Below are 22,869 nucleotides of genomic sequence, written 5' to 3'. Positions count from 1 at the left end.
GTTGGCAAAAATCAAAACAATAGTTCATGGCATAGAAAAATTATATGGCATTCAAATCTTGGTGTCCATAAATTGAAACACAGACCTCTTTGACTATATATTGCCTAGGGCTGCTTTTGTGCTAGCCATTGTGTGAGTCATTGCTACAGAGTTCATGTTGTGCCACAAAGCTTAAAATAGTTCCTGTCTGATTCTTTACCGAAAAAGTGTGTTAACCCTTGACTTAGAGGATGAAGAACAAGGGGAGAGGTAGGAGGAGCCAGTTCGTGGATACTTTTCACACCATAGTAAGGTGTTTGTTTATTTTTTATTTATTTTTATTTATTTAACTATATTTTGAGGGTGTGCCTGTGTGGTTCAGTCAGTTAAGCATCAGCCTCTGGCTCAGGTTGTGGCACCAGGGTCCTGGGATAGAGTCCTGCATCAGGATCCTTGATCAGCAGGTAACCTGCTACTCCCTCTCCCTCTGCCACTCCCCCTGCTCCTACCGTCTTTCTCTCAAAAGCAGGGGGAGTGGCAGAGGGAAAGGAGAGGGAGAGAGTCTCAAGCAGGTTCCACACCCAGTGAGGAGTCCTCTGCTGGCCAACCCTGAGATCCTGACCTGAGACAAAACCAAGAGTTAGACACTCAAACCAACTGAGCCACCCAGGTGCCCCTATTTATTATTATTATTACTATTACTATTATTACTTTTTGTTGTTATTGTTAAGATTATTTTTTAAAGATTTTATTTATTTGACAGAGATCACAAGTAGGCAGAGAGGCAGGCAGAGAGAGGGGGGAAGCAGGCTCCCTGCTGAGCAGAGAGCCCGATGTGGGGCTCAATCCCAGGACCCTGGGATCATGACCTGAGCCGAAGGCAGAGGCTTTAACCCACTGAGCCACCCAGGCACCCCGTTAAGGTTTTATTTTTTTAAGAAATCTCTGCTCCCAATGTAAGGCTTGAACTCACGACCCTGAGATGAAGTGTTGCATGTTCTTCCAACTGAGGCAGCCCGGCAGCCCACAGTAAGGAGTTTATATGTTATTCTTGATTCTGTGGAAAGCCATTGAGCAGGGTTGGGATGGAGGTGGGGGAGTTACTGAGTCAGTCTCTCTCTCTCTGTTTCTTAACTTTTGGCATATGGTCTGGTTTTTCCAGAGCTCCCAGGAGACCCATTCCTCTGGATAAGAGAATACTCTTCGGCTCGTATCTGTATCCCCAAGTTTTGCTTCACCTTTGCTCTTTGCCATCCTGGTAGGGGAGGTAGGCTGCAAGTGTCCCATTTGTCAGTTGTTTTTGTCAAGTGCAGGTGGGGCTGGAAATGTGTTCAGAGCTATTGGTTTTTTAATTTACTTTCATTGGTGGGATGAATGCTATGCTCAGCATTTCAATGAGAGTTTTATTGTGTTTATTTTGAGGCTTTAAGTAAATGACACAGTTCAAAAACAATATGCTTTGATTGTAGCTAATTTTGATTTATTTGAAAGCTTCTGTAGTTTATTTGGGAGCTGAGGAAAAGAGCCTTCACGTGCTCAGCTTATTCTAGCATTTTCTCTTCCATTTCCCCCCCAGACATAGTGCTTTAGTGTTTTGCTTTTTTTAGAAAATGGGTTTTCACTTTGAAATGACTATGATTTCGGAAGATTCTTGTTTCCTTTCTCTTATATTGCGATAAAATACATATGATATTAAATTTATCTTCTTAATCATTTTTAAGTATACAATTCAGTACTGTTACATACATTCACATTGTTATGCAAACCATCTCTAGAAGTTCCTCATCTTGCCAAACTGAAACTATGTACCCATCAAACAACAAATAACAATTCCCCATTTCGGGGCACCCGAGTGGCTCAGTGAATTAAAGCCTCTGCGTTCGGCTCGGGTCATGATCCTAGGGTCCTGGGATTGAGCCCCATGTCTGGCTCTCTGCTCAGCGGGGAGCCTGCTTCCACTTCTCTCTCTGCCTGCTCTCTGCCTACTGGTGATCTATGTCTGTCAAATAAATAAATAAAATCTTAAAAAAAAACAAAAACCAAAAAACAATTCCCCATTTCCTTCTCCTCCCAGACCCTGGCAACCATTATTCTGCTGCTTATTTGCATTTCTGTGAATTTGACTACTCTAGGTAACTCATATAACCAGAATCATGTGTGTTTGTGTTTCTGTGCCTGGCTTGTTTTACTTACCATAATGTCCTCAGAGTCCATCTGTGTTATAGCAGGTATCAGAATTTCCTTGCTTTTTTTTTTTTTTAAGATTTTATTTATTTATTTGACAGAGATCACAAGTAGGCAGAGAGGCAGGCAGAGAGAGAGGAGGAAGCAGGCTCCCCACTGAGCAGAGAGCCCGATGCGGGGCTTGATCCCAGGACCCTGGGATCATGACCCGAGCCGAAAGCAGAGGCTTTAACTCACTGAGCCACCTGGGCGTCCCAGAATTTCCTTGCTTTTTAAGGCTGAATAATATTTCAACGCGTGGATAAAATTTTTCTTATCCCTTCCTCCATTGATGGACACAGGTTGCTCCCACCTTTTCACTTTTGTGAATAATGCTGCCATGAAAACGTGTGTGTGTGTATATACATATTTTTTGAGATGCTGTTTTTAATTCTTCTTGATGTATGTCGAGTCGTGAAATTGCTGGATCAGATGGCAATTCTATTTTTAATGTTTATTTTTTTTTTAAGATTTATTTATTTATTTGAGAGGGAGAGAGAGAAAGAGAGAGATCAAGCAAGCAGTGGGAAGGGGCAGAAGGAGAGGGAGAAAAGAGTTTCAAGTAGACTCAGAGCTAAGCCCAGAGCCCAGTGCAGGGCTGGATCTCACGACATTGATACCTGAACTAAAACCAAGAGCCGGTCACTTAACCAGCTGAGCCACCCAGGTACCCATGTATTTTTAATTTTTTAAGAAACTGCCCTCTGTCTTCTGTAATGACTGTATCATTTTACTTTCCCACTAGCAAAGCCCAGGGATTCCAATTTCTCCACATCCTCATCAACACTTGTTTTCTGTTTTTCCTGATAATGGCCATCCTAATGGAAAAGATGTGGCATCCCATTGTGGTTTTGATTTTCATTTCTCTTATGACTCATGATGTTGAGCATTTTTTTCATGTGCATTTTGGCTATTTGTAAATGTTTTTTGGAGAAATGTCTGTTCAAGTTTGTTGCCTTTTTAAAAAATCTGATTCTTTGTTTTGTTGGGTTTTTTTTTTATTGTTGTTGAATTGTGGTAGCTCTTTATATAGTCTGGTATTAACCCTTATCAGATATATGATTTGTAAAATATTTTCTCCCATTCCATGGATGCCTTTTCACTGTTTGGATTGTGTCTTTTCATGTACAGAAGGTTTTCATTTTTATGTAGGCCAGTTGATCTATTTTTATTTTTGTTGCCTGGGTTTTAATGTCATACCCAAGTCCAGTGGTGTGAAGCTTTTCTGCTGTGTTTTCTTCTAAGAGTCTTACAGTCTTAGGTCCTATTTTTAGGTCATGATCCATTTTGAGCCAGTTTTTTAATGGTAGAAGGTAAGAGTCCAATTTCATTCTTTTGCATGTGACTCTCCAGTTTCTCAAACACCATTTATTGAAAAGACTGTCCTTTCCTCATTGAATGATTTTGGTACCCTTGGCAGATATCATTTGATCTTCTATGCAAGGGTTTATTTCTGGGCTTTCCATTCTATTCCAATGGTCGATGTTTCTGTCTCTTTAAAATATTTATTTTTTTATTTATCAGGGGAAGGGGCAGAGGGCAAGGGAGAGAGAGAATCTTAAGCAGATTACATGCTGAGCACAGAGCCTGATATGGGGCCTGATCCCACGATTCTGAGATCATGACTTGAGACAAAATCAAGAGTCAAACACTTAACCAACTGAGCCACATAAGAGTCCTTATGTATCTGTCTTTATGCCAATTCTTGCCTTCTTTTATTCAGACTTTTTTACTCTTTTCCTTTCTGCAAAGAAAGCTTCTTTTCACCTGAAGCAGAGTTGTGTTGTTTTTATTTTCTGTCTTTAATATGGGGAAACGTGTGATCCGGTTTCCCTTTTTGCTTGAGCTATCTTCATTAATTGTTCCAAATATGTAATTAAATAAGTAAATTAAAAAGTGAAAAATCCGTATGTGTAGCAGATGGTTCAGTGTAGTAGTTAAGAAACATATTCCTATCCTTGTTCCCACTTACTATCTGCGAGAACACACAGAAGTTACCAGGTGTTTCCGAGCCTCAATTTGTCATCTGTAAGATGGGAGCATGGAGAGTCTCTGTGCTGAATCAAGTGAAAACAAAGCAAGAGTGTGTGTGTACATCATTATGCTCACTTCCTGGCTCAGAATAATAGTATGAATTATTACATCTCAGAAGTACACATTTTCTTACTTTGTCCACTTCACTTCTTCATTTAGCTTTCCCTTTCACCCAAAGTGTCCTCTTCTATCTCTTTTATGACAAACTCTCCTTTTTGCTCTGCACATCCTTTAAAAAAAAATATTTTACTTATTTATTTGAGAGAGAGAGAGAGCAAGAGAGAAGATGAGTGGGGGGTGGGGAGAGGGAGAAGCAGATGCCCTACTAAGCAGGGAGCCTGACGCAGGGCTGCATCCCAGGACCCCGGGATCATGACCTGAGCTGAAGACAGATGATTAACCTATTGAGCCCCGCAAGAGCCCCTAGATCCTCCTACATTAATAACAGTTTAACTCAGCTATTCTGAAACACAGGGGTGGGGTGGTGGGATAGTGATTTTGTCCCCAGCAGACATTGGGAAATGCCTGGGACATTTCTGGTTGTCACACCTTGGGGGAGGAGCTACTGGCACCTCATAGGTAGAGGCCAGGGGGGCTGCTGAACCTCCAATCATGCACAGCTTCCCAACAACAAAGAATTCTCTCACCTCAAATAGGAACAGTGCTGAGATTGAGAAAACCTAGTTTAATGGAGGCTAATCCTGCCATTCTTGTTTTTCTATATTAGCATCTTGCACCTGACTTTCTCAAGCTGCCTATAGGACTGCCTGGGAGTAATCCAATGAAAAGGAAGAAAGAGCAGTTTGGGGGAGTATTCCTGGTTGTGCTTCTGAAATGACAATGTGCCAGTGAAAAGGCTATTGGAAATTAGTGCAGCTACTTTGGGACCATCTCCAGTAACATTGAAAACACTGAAGCCAAACAGATGGTGGCTCTTTGGAACTAGTTATGAATTTCTACAGGATTACTTCAGTGACTGTGACCATCAGTCTTAATATGCCTGTATCTTACATCATTTACGTTTATTGGAATGTAGCTAGCATAGGCAACATTGATTTCACTTAGGTTGAGAGGTTTACCCTGTCAGTTGTTGGCATGACAGATTTCACCTTTTTATATATATTTTTAAGGATTTTAGTTATTTGAGAGAAAGAGTGTGCCCAAGCATGAGCTAGAGGTGGGGGAGGGGCAGAGGGAGAAGCAGACTCCCTACCAAACAGGAAGCCAACAGAGGGGCTTGATCCCAGGTCCCAGGATCACAACTCTAGCCAAAGGCAGACACTTAGCTGACTGAGCCACCCATGTGCCTCCAAAGTTCACCTCTTTAAAAGGTAAAATGTGCAGCTGAAAATAGAATTTGTGGTGGTGATGGTATGAGGTGATGTTCTGCATTTGGTGCTGTCTTCAAGGCCATTGGCTGCTCTTTCCTTTTCTTTCAGGTAATAATAACTGGCCTCAATTAATGCACATGGTTCACATCTGCATGGTCACGATTCTAGCCTGGCTCTGGGGCAGGAGATGGATGAAGGAGATTAAAGAGAGGGGCCATGCATAGCCAGCTCTCTTCTGCTGCTATGGGAAAATCTCAAGCATTCTTTTTGACAGCTCCATGATATTCCACTGTGCAGATGTGCTGCACTGCTTTGGCCCATCCCCTGTTCATGGTTTCTGGATTGTTTCCAGTTTTCTGTCATCACACACATGTCCTTATGATTTGTGAGGCTGCTTTGGTGATGCAGAACTGAGCTCATAGGTGGCATGCTTTGGCTTATGTTGTCTTAAGTCTGGGAAGGCTAAGAGGTAGGTGACATTCAGATAAGTAGCCAGAATGAGACCTCATCAAGACTCTAGGATGTAATTAATCCCCTGAACACTCCTGGGCTAGCTGAATGACAAATGCACGATTGTTAGGATCACTCATTCAAACCAGGAGCCGTGCAAGATCAAACAAGGAGTCTACAATGAGCAGATTTAGAAGGCATATAATTGCTTGGGAATGTGATTGAAAACCACTGAAACTGTGAAGTGGGAAACCCTAAGTGGGATTCAAGAATGAGATGGATGTCAATGGGATGTCAAAAGGAGGACTCAGAATAGATAGCTCAATAGCCCTTATGGGGAAGGTAGTAGAGCAATACAGTTTGGAGGTGGGGGAAGATAGATATAGATATAGATATAGATGATATAGATTTAGTATCCTCGTTGTGCTTTTTCAAGGGACAAAGCAGAAGTATTCTTTTGAAAGGGCAAGATATTTGTTTCTTTAAGAGTTAATAGGAAGCTATGAGTAGGGTTCTTGGAAGGTCACTCCTACTACATTTGACAATCAATACAAGACTATTTTCTTGTGGCTATTTCCTCCTCCCTCCTTTTTTCCAATCCTTTTCTGTGGGCTTAGCTCTTTGTTTATTTAGGAATTTGTCCCAGTGTGGGTGGTAGTGGTTAGAACACCATTTTTCTCTGCGTTGTGATAAAGAAGTAGAATATATAAGCTCCTGGCAGATGTTATCAGTGGAACAGAGAACTGTACCAACAAACTTGGAACTAATTGTTGGCTGATCACATATAAAATCTTTCTCTCTCTCTTATATGAGTATACAATATATTGTTTAACTCATAAAATGTATTTCTTTTTTTTTAAATTAATCTTTAAAAACATATTTTATTTATTTATTTGACAGAGATCACAAGTAGGCAGAGAGGCAGGCAGAGAGAGAGGGAGAAGCAGGCTTCCCGCTGAGCAGAGAGCCTTATGTGGGGCTCAATCCCAGGACCCTGGGGTCATGACCCGAGCCCAAGGCAGAGTCTTAACCCACTGAGCCACCCAGGCACCCCATAAAATTTATTTCTTGCTCATGAGAAGCTATCATGCATTGGTAGGGGTGGACTGTGTTTTATATAGTCAGGCAGGAACCCAGGCTCACGAATGGGTCCCCATCTGAAATGACACTCACTGCCGTCACAGGAAGAAAAATGGAGCTAGAAGGTTGTATCTTGGCTCTTAGATGCTTTGGCTTGGAAGTGACATTGTCACTTAGACTCACAAACCATGGGCCAGAAATAGCCATATCCTGCTGCCTTTTTGTGTGGGGGCTGCTGATCTCACAGTGACCTGGAGGTGGCCCCAGTGTCTCCCCCCCTCTACCCCAGCATCTGAGTCTGGATTTGCTAGAGCTTCTGAGCTTTTGCTGGTGACCCTGAACCCTGGCTTTATTGTGTGGTTATCCCATCCCTTTGGAAACATTCTTATGATATATTCTTTTAAGAAAATCATCCTGAGAAGTGTGGCCCTTTTGAAGAATTGGTATACTTCCTCTTTTCCAAGTAGTGAGTATCAGATAGACTTTCATGATTCCCTTTCAGTCCAGACTAATAAGAAGCTCACAGCAAAATTAAAACTTAGACTCAGTATGTTGATCTAGGAATTACGCAGAGTTGCTCCTCCCTCTACTTCATTATAAAACATTGTCTATTTTTTATTATTTTTTTTAAAAAAGATTTTACTTATTTGTCAGAAAGAGAGAGAGAGAGAGGGAGGGAATGAGAGAGGCAGGCAGAGGAAGAAACAGGCTCCCCAATGAGCAAGGAGCCCAATGCGCGACTTGATCCTAGGACCCTGGGATCATGACCCGATCCAAAGATAGCTGCTTAACTGACTGAGCCACACAGGTATCCAGAAACATTGTCTGTTTTTTAATCATGTCCTGGTTGAGTGTATGACTTTTATTATCCACCCCAACTTCCCTCTCTTTTAGAACTTGCCAGGATTAATAAAAACAAATAATGGTAAATAATAGCTTCTTTTCAGTGAATCCTTCCTTGGTGCCAACTGCTTTATGTGCCTTATCTCGTTAATTCTTTACAACAGCCTTATGAGATATTATTGTTGGGATTGGATAGGCCAGGAAACAGACTCAGAGAGGTTAAGTGGCTTGCCCAGGTCCCCACAGCCAGCAGATGGAAACTAAATCCAATTACACCTGATGCCAAGGGCTCGGCCCCTACCCACTTTCATTTAATAGCACCACACAGATAATTAGATTCAGATAATGTATCCTGTCCTTACTTAGCTTTGCTTTCATTAATTCAGATTTTCTGTGATATACATATAAGAAAATTGGGAATGTTTATGAGCTGGAACCATTCTTTTTTTCATAGCCCCTTGGGGGAAATAGAATGTTTTATGTTATGGCATCTAGCTTAGGTCTTTTTCCTTTCATTTTTCTTTTAAAAATTAAAGACAAATATATTTATAGAGATGTGTGCAATTTTCAAGTGTATTTGATGAATTTTCACACACATACATACACCACACACGCACACACACACACGTACACAGATACCCATGTAACTGTCACCCAGATCAAAATATGGAACATTCTAGCACCCAGACACCCCCTCATGTCATTTCCCATCTCCTCCCTTCCCCAAGGTAATGACTTCTAGCACCATTTGCTCGTTTGCCTGTTCTGAACTTCAGGTAAATGTTATTGAGTCTGTACACTTCTGTATCTGGCTCTTGGGGTCATTGTTACATACATGATCTGTATCCATGTCATTGCATGTAGCAGATGGTCAGTCTTTGTTACATCTGTGTAGTATTTCATTGTATGAATATGCTACTGTTTATTGACTTCTACTGTTGAAGGACATTAGGTTGTTTCCAGTTTCTGGCATCAATGGAAAAAAAGCTGCTGTGAATGCTGTTCTTGCCTCTTGGTGGACATATTCATTTCTCTTAGGTTGGTATTGTTGTACCAGGTTTCACTTTCTTGAATTTAGAAGGCATCAGTTAGCTTTTTAGATGTGATAGCTAGGGTTTTGGTAGGCCACGGAAATCCTAGATCATATATATGTTAATTTGTGGTCTTAAATATAAGCAAATAATTTGCATTATCACATAATATTTAGTCTTTGTGACACTAACAGTTTGTGTAGATGTTTCTGTGTGTGTGCGTGTGTGTGTATGTGCGTACATGTGCATGTGTGTAGTTGTTTCTGTTTGCAAAACTGGATATATCCATCAGGATTCTTCTCTTTCATTAGCAAGTGACAGAAACCCAACTTAAAACTAACTTACGTCAAAAGGGAATGTAATGATTCAGGTGTCCAGGGGTCAGCTGTCTTCAGGCATGGCTGGATTCTGGTGCTTGAACATTGTTGTCAGTATTTGATCTTTTGGTTTAACTCGTGGCTCTTACCTCTTCCCTATTGACATTCTCAGACAGGCTTCCTCCACTGGTGACCATTGACAGCTTCAGTCTTATAACTTCCTAACCCAAAGTCCAGCCACAAAAGAGAGCATCTCTCTTCCCAACATTTCTGACAAAACTCGGTAATTGAATCTCACTTGTTCTGACTGGGTTCTGTACCCTGACCCAATCACTGTGGCCAGGAAGAAGAGAATTCTGCTTGAGTCATACATCCACCTGTGGCCCATGTGGATTGAGAGGGGGAAGAGGTATTATTCAAGGGAAAGTGTTATCCCAAAAGAGAGAAATGGATGCTGGGCAGGGACAAAATAATAAGCAATCGACTTCCACTGTGTTGAGGAATCTGGAATTGAGTTGGCAAATGAACATTCTAAGACTATAGTTAATGGTAGAAGGTTAATTCTTCAGCTCTGATTACTCAACAAAGAGTCTAACCCTTTTGGTTTGCATAGAGATAGACTTGTCAACATTGGCTGAACTTTAAAAATGGTCTACTTCCTGCTTTCAGTGACATCAACACTTTAATCACACTGGCTTGAAACTGTGGAGATATCTTTGTCTTTTGATTTCCTTACCTTTCACCCTTCCCATATCCACAAATCAGTCCACAAATCCTGTTGGTTTTTCCTTTACATTTTATCCCCTTCTTTTTTTCTTCTGTTTCTATGGATACTATACCAGCATTTCCAGGCTCACCTTCTATCACCATGGCAACGTAGTGACAAGAGAGTGCTTCTTTCCCAGTTAATCCAGTCAAGGCCCTGGAGGACTAGTCTGGGTTATGTGCCCATTCCTGAACCAAACCCTGTGGCCAGGGGCATGGTGGACACTGATTGACTAGGCCTGCGTCATGTGACTGTTCTTGAAGTAAGGAATGGGGGGGGGCAGATGCCCCCATGAAAATCAAGACATTGAAGCCAAAAGAAGGGAAAATGAGTAATAAACTAGTAAAAGCAACATATATCCAGTGCACTTCAAAATTTAAATCCAACTATTTCTGATTTGGGAAGTATACAAATGTCTATAGACTAGAGCTCAAAGAACTCACAAAATCATATTTACAAACTGGAAGGTGAGGTAGCAATTGTCTTCTTACCCAATTCCTCAGTTACCAGTTACCCAGTTACCAGTAACTGTTCTTCCTTTGTGCATTCATATTTATGCTTTAATCAGTCCTACTACCACAAGTGCATTCAAAGTGCTTAAAAAGTCCTTGTTTCTTCCAGTCTTTTGGTTTAATGTTTTGCTCCCCCTACAACCATAGGAATATAGTGATTCTTTTTTTTAAATTTTTTATAAACATAATATATTTTTATTCCCAGGGGTACAGGTCTGTGAATCGCCAGGTTTACACACTTCACAGCACTCACCATAGCACATACCCTCCCCAATGTCCATAACCTCACCCCCCTTCTCTCAACCCTCCTCCCCCCAGCAACCCTCAGTTTGTTTTGTGAGATTAAGTGTCACTTATGGTTTGTCTCCCTCCCAATCCCATCTTGTTTCATTTATTCTTCTCCTACCCCTTAACCCCCCATGTTGCATCTCCACCTCCTTATATCAGGGAGATCATATGATAGTTGTCTTTCTCCACTTGACTTATTTCACTAAGCATGATACCTGCTAGTTCCATCCACGTCATAGCAAATGGCAAGATTTCATTTCTTTTGATGGCTGCATAGTATTCCATTGTGTATATATACCACATCTTCTTTATCCATTCATCTGTTGATGGACATCTAGGTTCTTTCCGTAGTTTGGCTATTGTGGATATTGCTGCTATAAACATTCGGGTGCACGTGCCCCTTTGGATCACTACGTTTGTATCTTTAGGATAAATTCCCAGTAGGAATATAGTGATTCTAAGGTCTAAGTTTGACCACATGTATCAGAGACCCCTCAGAACAGTAGTTTATATAAGATAAAGTTTCTTTTTCTTTTTCTTTTCTTTCCTTTTTCTTTTCTTTTTTTTTTTTTTTTTTACATAAAGCCCAAGCTGATATGCTGGCACCAATATGTGATGTCATCAGCAACCAGGCTTCTTCCATCCATTGTGCTATGATCCCTAGGATGGGTACCACTTTTGTATCCATGACCCAAGATAACATTTCCACATTCTAGCCCACAGGAGGTAGATAAGAAGACTGAGAAAAGGAGAACTGCCCCTTGTCGTAAACAGCACAAACCTGGTAGTTATATTTATTGCTTCTGTTCACATCCCATTGTCCACTCTTCTGGCCACATCTTGGTGCATAAGAGACTAGGAAACATAGTCCTGATTCTGGGCAGCTGTGTACTCAACTGTGAAAGAAAGGAGAATAGATAGTGGAAGATAACCAGAGATCTTGGCAGGGAAGAAAAAAAAATCTGAACTTTTACTTCCTTTTGCTTTTCAGATTAAAAAAAGAAAAAGATCCCTGAATAACTCAAATGCAAGAACATTTTAACACTCCAGGGTGAGGAATCCGTGCCAATATGTCTGCCTACTACAGTAATAAAGGGTATGAGGAAGATCCAGATCGTGACTATTCACGATCTCGGAACCGTACATGGGGACATTTGAAAACTCAGGATTATCCAGATTCTTCATATGCTCTGAACAACTCAAGCTACCCTAGTACCAGAAGCAACCCATACTCTGCAGACTACAGAACAAGTCCAGACTATCCCGAGTCTCTAGCAGAACCAGATTATCCAGGATCTCGGAGTAATCCAGACCAGTCTGGCACCAGAAGCAGTCCATTCTCTGCTGGCTCCAGAAGAAGTTCAGATTATCACACATCTTTGTCAGAGCCAGATTATATTGGATCTTGGAGAAAACTATACCATCCACGCTCATCCAGAGAGCCAGACTACTCTGAATCCCAGCAGAATTCTGACTTTGCAGGTTCCAGAAGGAGTGGAAACTATGCAGGCTCCAGAACAAATCCTGACTATCTTGACTCTTTCGGAGAACCAGACTACCCTGGAGCTCAGGGAAACTCTAACCATCCTGGCATCAGAGCACATTTCAACCATCTCAGTTCCAGAAGGAATCCAGAATATGCTGGCTCCAGAATCAACCCATACATAGACACTCTGGGAGAGCCTGACTATCCAGGAGCCGAGAACCAACTTAACCCTCCAAACATTTTTGGGGAACCAGACTATCCCAATGCTGAGGACTATCAGAATACTCCAGACTTTTGGGGGAAGCCTGATTACCCAGTTGCTGAGGATGATCGTGGTTATGGCTCTCCTGAGACTTCAGAAATAACCAGAGAGTAAGTGCAAGCATCTCCCTCCATTGGGGTGGGGGCCGAATGCTAGGTCATCAAGCCAGTGGTACCTGATTGGTGTTGTTCGGGTTAGGGACATGTAAGATGATTTCTGTGACCTGAAGTTGTAGGAAACTTTCATACCTATCTGTAGATCTTACCTGGTCCATGAACTTTCAGCCTGAGCTTTCAAGCCCTTACCTGAACAGAATCTTTCATCATCTCTTGCTTGGATAGCAACCTCTGCAGTCTCCCACCTATTCCTATAATCCCTACAAGACATTTAGATTCCCACTGTTTTGACCTTGATACTTTGCCAATAAAGTTAGGGTTAAGACTTGGTCGTTATAAACCCAAACCAAAATTATAACCAGAATTCTATCCACAGGAATTCATTTTTAACCAAGAAACTCCTTTGAAGGTCTAACTCCATGAACTCAATTTAATGCCTCAATTTTTTTTAAAAAAATTCAAGACAGTTGTAACAGTCCTGATTTTTTCCACTTTTTTTTTAAAGATTTTATTTATTTATTTGACAGAGATCACAAGTAGGCAGAGAGGCAGGCAGAGAGAGAGAAAGGGAAGCAGGCTCCCTGCTGAGCAGAGAGCCCGATGCGGGACTCGATTCCAGGACCCTGGGATCATGACCTGAGCCAAAAGCAGAGGCTTTAACCCACTGAGCCACCCAGGTGCCCCAGTTTTTTCCACGTTCGTTTTAATTTTACTATAATTGTCATCTGAATTGATCACTTTTCATGTTTATGGCAGATTTAGTTTAATGATCTTCTACCTTGTTGTTACATTCATCAAGTTTTATCAGTCATAGTTTCCCACATTGTTGGTTTTCCTTTAAGTTCATTCTAAAAAACTAAGTCCAATGTTTCCTAGTTCAGATTTTATAGATCTAAATGTTGTCGAAACTCTTTTGAGTCTGCCAGCAATCTTTGGTCATTGACAGATTTTACTAAGGATACTGGACATGGACAGTGTTAGTTTGGATGACGTAGTCCTACCAAATCTGATTTTTTTCTAGGTTAAGCTTCCGATGTTCCTGTTGCCAATAAGATGTGGTTCTTTAGTCAGGTTATTTTTAATCTATAAAAAATTATACCCTGTGAAAATTTAACCAATATGAATCTCATTTGGCATGTACCTGTTCTACTAGTGATGTTTATAAATTCAACCAAAGGTACTGGCTTGTATTTATCTTGAGGAATAAGGAAGGATATGAGATTTGGGTGTGCAGTAGGGTCAAATGTCTTCAGAATCTAAGTAGGAGGATTAACAGAACCAGATCAAAGTGGTCTCCTTGGTCTTATCCCTTACTACCTAATTCATCAGTTCAAGATATACCTTTGATTCTCTCACTCCTTTGTTTCTGATCTTTCATGGTTCTCTATAACCTTTGGAAGAAAGGCCACACTGCTTTGCTTATGAAAAAATTTTTTTTAATTTTTAAAAAAAGATTTTATTTATTTGACAGAGATCACAAGTAGGCAGAGAGGCAGGCAGAGAGAGGGGGAAGCAGACTCTCTGCTGAGCAGAGAGCCCAATGTGGGGTTCAATCCCAGGACCCTGAGATCATGACCTGAACCAAAGGCAGAGGCTTAACCCACTGAGCCACCCAGGAGCCCCGTGAAAATGTTTGAAAAAGAGAATGCACTCGTCTAATGTAAAGTGCTTCCAAAGACCTACCTGACTGACTTCCTCCCGTCTTCTTACTACCCTTATCCCCTCCCTACCTCTAAATCAGTGGTTCTTGACCTGGACTGAGCCTTAGAATCACCTGATTACCTGGGAAACTTTAAAAATAATACGGCTGCCTGGACCCAATTCTCAGAGCTTCTGATGCCATTGTCTAGGGGCAGGGACTGGGAATTGGTATGTACCTAAAATTGAGACCATTGCTCCAGGTTAATTGATTTTTGAAGTATTCCCTTTATATATTCATCATTTCTTTTTATGGGCTCACACCTTCATTTATGCTATTCTTTATCCTTGGAATGCTCTCCTCCTAAATCTTTATATATGAATTAATCCTTCAAATCCCATCTGTGATGTTTCTTTGCCATGTAGATTTCCCTCCAAACTGCCTGCCAGAATTCTTTTCTCTTTCTTCTGAACTCCTTGGGCCTGTTTTTAGGTACTCACCAGTTACTGCTTTATTATAATTGCTTAAATATGTCTAAGAAGCTCTGCCAGACTGGACTGAGAGTTCCTTGAAGGGAGAGACCTGGTGCTTTTATCTTTGTGTTCTCACCCCCTTGACCCCCTTAGACCTTGCCTAACACGTAGTTGGCATTCAGTCAGCGTATGTGGGAAGAATGAATGGATCCATGGATGGATGAAAGATGAATGGATGACTGTCCTTACTATGCTCCTGGGTGAATCTTGATCCGTCATTTTGGGATTTCAGGGTGCTCAGCAGAACATCTTCAATCCGGCCCTCATTTCGTCAGAGGGGTGATGGCCCCTTGGGCATCCTTGGGAGAAAGAATGAAGATTACCCTGAAAGCATTGCAATGAAATCCATGGGGATGGCAAATCCATACGACAGCTCTGTGCCAGGGGCTCCTGGAGATGGTTATGGTAAGCATTTGTTAAGATGAAGATCATTTCCTGGGAAGGAAGTCATATCGGTGGGCTTTTCGGGGAGCGGTTATTTAAAAGTTCTAGGAAGAGAATTAGTTTATCCCTTCCCATTCAAACGTCTATTTTACAAAGTTTGAACATTGAGGGACTAGAAAGACAGCAGTATCATCACTTGTCAAAGTGGCCTGGTTAGGGATTATGAAAAAATGTGTGTGCATACGCTATGCCCATGTGACGTGAGTAATGTTCAGATTTGGCCCATTGGGGTTATGGGGGAATGTGGGCTCAGTATGGCCAAATCCTCAGATTTTTCTAAAACCTCCTGATTTTTACATGCTCAAAAATAAAGAAAAAAATTGAAACACTGAAGTGGGCAAACAAAATCACTTATGGGCTGGATTCAGGCTGTGCTGTTCAGACAGTCAGCATGTGAGTATTCAGAAGCTACTGGGGGGCAAAGGGAGTAAGAGGCAGCTCTGTCCTCAGGTTACTTAAAACACAAGGGTGGGTGACACCAGCATGTCAAGACTGAAAAAAGAAAAATAGCAAGCAGACTCTTCATATGTGAACAAACATGTTGTCCTCAGAATCTGCTGTGTGTAGAAGTTCAGCTCTGCGAGGCAAAAGACATGCTAAAGTTCTTATCCTCCAGGAGGGAATAGGGACTTGCTATAGAGTAAAGGGAGCCATTTCATTATACGAGAGTCAATAGTATAGAAATTTAGAGCCAGTGGGGCCAGGGAAGAGGAGTGTTCAACCAAGAACAGAATGAGGGACCCAAGTGCTGGTTGGTGCAAATGGCGGATTCCTTATGCCTGAGAGGGTGGATGTGGAGGAGTTTGAAGCAGATGGAGAGGAGGGGATGGGGTGCATTGTCATACACTGGTGAAAACACTGACCAGTGCATATTTGCATAGAAAATGTTCATTTGGACTCCTCCAAACCTTTATGTCATGCATTCTCATTGAGGGGGCAATATAAATCCCAAGGGTGTAAAATTTACTCTTTTTTTGAAAAAGATTTATTTATTTATTTGAGAGAGAGAGTGCACACTTGAGTTGGGGGGGGAAGAGGCAGAAAGAGAGGGAGAGACTCTCACGTAGACTCCCTCCTGAGCACAAAGCTTGACACAAGGCTTGATCCCTGGGCCCTGAGATCATGACTTGAGTCCAAACCAAGAGTTAGACACTTAACCAACTGAGCCACCCAGGTGCCCTGGTAAAATTTATTCTTGAAAGACCAGAAAAGTCTAACTCTTTTTTTTTTTTTTAAGATTTTATTTATTTATTTGACAGAGAGATCACAAGTAGGCAGAGAGGCAGGCAGAGAGGTAGGGGGAAGCAGGCACCTTGCTGAGCAGAGAGCCCGATGTGGGGCTCAATCCCAGGACCCTAAAATCATGACCTGAGCTGAAGGCTTAACCCACTGAGCCACCAAGGCACCCCAGTCTTCCTCTTTTAATATGTAAAGCACCAATACACATATATAAACAGACACATAGTATGTCTGTAGTATTAAAATTTCATAGGAGAAGGTAATGGGGAAGAAATATCTAAAAAGGCTCCTTAGGGGGCCAGTAATGAAAAAAAAGATTGAGAAACACAGCCTTACCCCAGTGCAAGTAGAGCTAATAATGCCAAACAGATTCTGAGTGTTTCCTATCCCCTGGAGATTCAGCCAAGCCCTTTGCTTTTATTGTCTTGTTCAAATCTGAACAACCACCTTTCATATAGCCACTACTAATTTCCCTATTTATAGATGGGAAAACTGAGGCTCAAGGCACAGTGCCCAAGATCACCTCACTGTTGTAAATTGAAGGCGCCAGTCTCTCTGACCCAAAGCCTGGCTCTCACTTATCCTGTATCATTGCTGGATAGGATAAGGGCAAAAGATTCCTGACCACTTACACTTTATTTATTTATTTTTTAGAAGATTTTTTTTTTGTAAAGATTTTATTTATTTATTTGACAGAAAGAGATCACAAGTAGGTAGAGAGGCAGGCAGAGAGAGAGGGAGGAAGCAGGCTCCCTGCTGAGCAGAGAGCCTGATGCGGGACTCGATCCCAGGACCCTGAGATCATGACCTGAGCCGAAGGCAGTGGCTCAACCCACTGAGCCACCCAGGCGCCCCTTTTAGAAGATTTTATTTTTTAAGATTTTATTTATTTATTTATTTGACAGACAGAGATCACAAGTAGGCAGAGAGGCAGGCAGAGAGAGAGGAAGGGAAGCAGTCTCCCTGCAGAGCAGAGAGCCCGATGTGGGGCTCGATCCCATGACTCTGGGATCATGACCTGAACCAAAGGCAGACACTTAACCAACTGAGCCACCCAGGTGCCCCTGACTACTTATGCTAAAAAAAAATGTAGTTAAGTATGACTTCTTTTTCTGGACTCCTTTGTAGGACTGGGGTTGTAGCCCTTGGCAACCACTTGTCCAGGACTATGCTATCATTATAGACAATGCTCACCTTAAGAGCCCATCTTTATCCATATATTCTTTAAACCTCTAGGTAATTTTCCTAATGTCACAGTAGCTAGCCACAGCAGGTGTTTAAGTAGTGCTAAATGAATTAATAGCAACGACATTGGTAAGGATGTATCAGTTAGCTATTGCTACAGTAATGCTGCATAACAAACAGATGCAAAAACCCAGTGTTGTACAATAAAGAAGGATTTATTTCTTACTCACACATGTGCAGGTTTGCTTGGGAGTTTTACGGAACTAGGCTGGGTGTGGCTGTTCTTGATCCCAGGTCATAGGTCCTATGTCTAGAGCCTAGTGTCCTTCTTGAACCACAAGGGAGCCACTTGGGGGCATTGTTGTTCCATGGCATAAGCCCGAAGTACTCAAAGTGGCAAGTAAAAACATGGACCTGGCATATTGTCACTTAATGCCATGTTCCATTGATAAAAGTCACATGACCAAAGCCCAACTTCAGGTGAGATGTCAGGGGATGGTGGTATGACATATGCTGAATAATAATTGATCTACCACAGTACTTAATATATATCAATAGCTTACTGTGTTCCAGGATTATTTTAAGCACTTTGCCTGTGTTAACTGATGAGATTTCCCTCAACAATGCTACGTGAAGTTCCCGTCATTTTTCCTGTTTTAGAGACTACAATATCGTAGCTCAGAGAGGTTAGGTAACATGCCAGAGGGTATCAGCCAGTAACAAAGTTGGGAACTGATCCCCAGCAAGAAGTTCAGAACTTCTTGCAATGTAATTTTGTGCGTGGTTCACATCAAACTGTGTTCCATTTTCTCAGTTGCCGAGTTTAGCTTTTAATGTTTACTGTGGGTGGAATAAAAGTATACTGAAATATGACAGTGTTGTTTAGCTGCTAAGAATAGACTCTGTCCCTAAGAAAATCATGCCGTCTTTCAAATTTATTCATGCATTACCATAACATGTTAGAAATAGAAGGAACTTCTGTGATCATCTAGACAAGTTTTTTCTTTGCTTCATTTTTTTTTTGTTTTAAAATTTTTTTAACAGTTTTAGGTTCACAGTAAAATTGAGGGAGAGGAAGGTGCAGAGATTTCCTATACAACTCCCTTCCCCACACAGCAGAGACTCTCCCATTATCAACATCTGCCACCAGAATGATACATGTTGTACAATTGATGGACCTACATGGACACATCATTTCATCTTGAGTCCGTAGTTTACATCAGAGCTCACTCTTGGTGCTATAAATTCTGTGAGTTCGAACAAATGTATAATAACGTGTATCACCCTTATGGTATCATACAGAATAGTTTCAGTGCCCTAAATGTTCTCTGCTCAACCCCCTAGATAAGCATTTTCCAAATTCGAGTTGTAGCTTGTTAACAAGTTGTGAAATTAATTCTGAAAAATGAGATAGAAAAGAATGGAATGGGGGCGCCTGGGTGGCTCAGTCGGTTAAGAGACTGATTCTTGATTTTAGCTCAGATCTTGGTCTCAGGGTTTTGAGTTCAAGTCCTGCATTGTGCTGCTGGGCATGGAGTGTACTTAAAAAAAAAAAAAAAGGAATGGAATAGAATAAGAATATATCAGAGATCCTTTTATGTAGTCAAGCAAAGTATTATTAGTGAAACTTGTTTTTCAGTTATATATGTGTAGGTATATTCTGGATCTTAGTGTAATAATTTTTAAATTTTTATCAAGTTTTAAATTTTAATTCTAGTATGGTTAATATTCTAGAATTATAGTGTTCTATTACTTTCAGATGTACCGTACAGTGATTCAGCAATTCCATACATTACTCAGTGCTCATTGTGATAAATATCCTCTTAATTCCCATCACCTGTTTCACCCATTCCCCCATCCATCTCCCCTCTGGTAACCATCAGTGTGTTCTCTATTGTTAAGGATCTGTTTCTTCGTTTGTCTCTCTCTCTCTCTCTTATTTTCCTTTGTTCATTCATTTTGTTTCTTAAATTCCATATATGAGTGAGATCACATGGTATTTATCTTTCTCTAACTGACTTATTTCACTTAGCTTTATATCCTCTAGCTCCATCCATGTCATTGCAAATGGCAAGATTTCATTCTTTTTATGGCTGAGTAGTATTCCCTTGTAACAATTATTATTATTTTTTTTTTAAAGAAAAGGATGGAATTTAATCTTTATTTACAGGACACTGCAAGAGAGGAGAGTCCACATAGAAATAAGAAACCCACTGGAAGGAGGAGCTTCATACAGTTTTTACAGTTTGGAACTGGTCAAGTAGAGTTTTGTTGTAAAAAGTGCTACAATAACAAAACACATTTAAAAAGAGTTCTTAGTAGAGAAACAGTAAGACAAACTTCTACCAAACAAAGCACACCACAAACAACTTTCTGCGTCGGCTGTACAAGCTAAAAGTTAAAGGTCCCAGCAGTGCCATCCTGAACCTGGAACATATAGCCTTCAGAGGTAGTTTCTGGCACAACATTCTGATCTTCCTCTTCCTCTACAGAGAAATACTTCTCAATCAAGTTTAATGAAGCTTTGTACACAGACTCATTTTCATGGTTTTGTAGAGCCTCGATTTTGTCCAAACCTCCACATTCTTCAATCATTATACTAAGTTTCTCGGTTTCACCTAGTTTCTCAGCAGCCTGAAAGATGTTGGAAATGGCATCCAGAATGACCAGAATAATTTTGGTATCCTTCGCAGTTAAGAGGTTCATCAATGGTTCTATTATGCCACAATGGACGAGGTATACAATCTGTTCAACTGTCCCACCACTTGTATAGTTGGTCACAGCCCAGACAGCTTCCTTTTGTGTCTTAAAGTCTGCCTTAGAGAGAACACCAACGAGGAACGGGACTAATCCATGATTCACAACTTGCTGTATCTGGTCCTGGCGGCCAGCTGTGATGTTTGACATTGTCCACGTGGCTTCCTTCTGAATATTAGTTTTGGGGTTTGTTAGCAGGCTGGGAAAGATAGCAAGCGCTCCTGCGTCTATTACAACCTGAGTCTGTTCATCTGTCCCAGTGACAATATTTCCTATGGCTCTTAGCGCAGGAGTCACAATGGGCAATTCAGTAGCTCCTAGAAGCTTCACAAGCTGCGGCACAACTCCTGTTTTCACGACCATTTCAATCCGTTCGTTTGGACCATCCGTCAGGTAGGAGATGGCCCAGCAGGTATCTGCCAAGACCTCTGGATCATCGTGATGCAGGAGACGAACTAAGGTAGGAAGAATCTGCTCCACGGCATCTAGCGGGGGTGCGGGGTTCTTGTTGCCACAAAGGTTTGAAAGTGTCCAAGTAAGGTTACGCAAGTAGCCACATGCTAACGATGACATATCAGGAACCGCGAGGAGAGCCAGAAGCGGATCAACCGCACCGTACTTGATAACCAAGTCTCGAAAAACGGAACCATCCCCTGCAATGTTTCCTAGAGCCCACACAGCCTGTTCGCTGATGTGGGCGTGGGAAGATGCCAACAGGGAAATGAACGCAGGGATCGCGCCTCCATCGACCACAGCCTTGGTCTGTTCTGAGGTCCTGGAAGCAATGTTGGTGAGAGCCCAAGCGGATTCAAACTGAATGGGACTACAATCAGTTCTGCCCAAGAAGGACACAAACTTTGGAATCAAACCAGCCCGGATTATGTTGTCTATGGGGGGCTGCTTTTCCCGAGAAAGCAGTTTCCTAGGAGCTTGAGTAGCCTGGAGCTGGCTTTCCAAATTGTTGCTATTTATGCCCTTGACAATGTCATCAACTGACCAATTTACAGTGCCCTGGTTGTTGCGGTTTTCCTGCAGTGGAGAGGTAGCATCATCAGGAAACGAGCTTACGTTTCTCCTTTTTAGCATCTGGTCATCCTTCTTCGCTTTCCTCAGCTCCACATTAACTTCTATTCAACGCCGCCTCATTTCTGTACTGTCTTTCCCCTTGTTCTTGAATCTGTTAAGGCGGGCAGCTGGTGAATTAGCATTCTCGTTGGTGGACATGGTTATGAGACAAAGGGAGAAAGCTACACGGCCGGCTCAGGCTTCCACGGGAGGCGGTCTGGGACGCGCAGGCTGCAGGTCAGCTGCCCTCAAAACGTCCACCACGAATCACCCCAAAGATGGTGTGGCCGTAACAATTATTTTTAACCATGGCTTATACTAAAATGAAAACCATTGATTGAAGCTGTTTGTACTTAATTGCATTGTTTCCATATTTATGTCCTGTTTTCCACCCAGGCATCCACTCATCAGTCTCTTAGGACCTTGAGGTCAAGGCTGAGGTCTTACTGACCATTATGTATGCAGTAATGTCTAGTTCGGTGGGATTAATTGGTGATGTCTCCTGCCTCTTCGTTTCTAGTGAACCCTGCTTATGTGAGTGAAAGTAGCCCCCACCCAGTTTATGGAAACCCACCATTGTCTGGAAGCGACTGGCACAAGTCACCCGAAGGTAAGGCTTAAATAGATGGTATTTAAAAAAAAAAATCAGCTCTAGAGAGGAATGTGTTCAAGACAATACAGACATCACTATTTCCTTTTGACCTCCAGTGTGGTACCTGAAGCAGTACTTTCTTAATTTACCAGACCAGGGGTGTCTTTTAGATATGCAGAGTTTTTTCTCTCCTGGCTATCAAGGTGTCTTCATCAGACTCTTCTGGTTTCATGTGACAGAAGCCCAGCTCACGGAGGCCCAAGGTGAAATGTACTGGCTTGTGTGGTGGGAAGGACAGGGGGAAGCACAGAGTTGAAGGTAGAGTTACCTTGCAGGACCTCGTACAGAGCTTGGGACATAGTAGGTGTTCAGAGATAGTTATTGAATTAATTTGTGAAAGAGTCTGCATTAATCAGAATTTTTCTGAATAATCATAGAATTATTATGATGCTGGGATCTAGGAATGGTAGGACCAGAGAAAGAACGCTGTGAGATCAGTTAGGAGGCTCTGTAAGGATCACTGTGTGTGGTGATGAAGGTCTGATCAGAGGTAGAGACGGAGAGATAAAAAGGAAGCAAAAGAGGAGAACGGCCAGGGAATGCTGAAACTTGGAGGCAAATCTATGAACAATAAGAACTAAACCAACTGATGGGATCCTCTATACAATAGTGCGAACGAGGGGCCTCATGACCTAAA

At 41.7% G+C, this 22,869-nt stretch overlaps 1 protein-coding gene and 1 pseudogene across 8 annotated transcripts in view; one reads left to right on the top strand and one right to left on the bottom strand.

The window, feature by feature from the left end:
* Window positions 1-22,869, top strand: part of TMC5 (transmembrane channel like 5) — an 85,860-nt gene that overhangs the window by 22,883 nt on the left and 40,108 nt on the right. For 5 of the 7 annotated variants that reach the window (XM_082714886.1, XM_082714884.1, XM_082714885.1 and 2 more), the window contains exons 2-4: window positions 11,846-12,712; window positions 15,123-15,295; window positions 22,101-22,190. In XM_082714886.1, the coding sequence (XP_082571012.1) occupies window positions 11,925-12,712; window positions 15,123-15,295; window positions 22,101-22,190 (1,051 nt within the window). In that variant the 5' untranslated portion in view covers window positions 11,846-11,924. Of the gene's footprint in view, window positions 1-552; window positions 650-2,693; window positions 2,870-11,845; window positions 12,713-15,122; window positions 15,296-22,100; window positions 22,191-22,869 lie in introns of those variants that run through there. The other 2 variants (XM_082714891.1, XM_082714887.1) reach the window with 2 other exon arrangements.
* On the bottom strand, window positions 19,885-21,862 carry LOC309855054 (importin subunit alpha-1 pseudogene; annotated as a pseudogene). Its single transcript has one exon. The product of its transcript is annotated as an importin subunit alpha-1 pseudogene (transcript).

Source organism: Mustela nivalis (assembly GCF_964662115.1).
Source record: "Mustela nivalis genome assembly, chromosome: 19".
Taxonomy (NCBI): Eukaryota; Metazoa; Chordata; class Mammalia; order Carnivora; family Mustelidae; genus Mustela; species Mustela nivalis.
The sequence above is the reverse complement of the archived record's forward strand: the minus strand, read 5'-3'. Positions and strand labels throughout refer to the sequence as shown.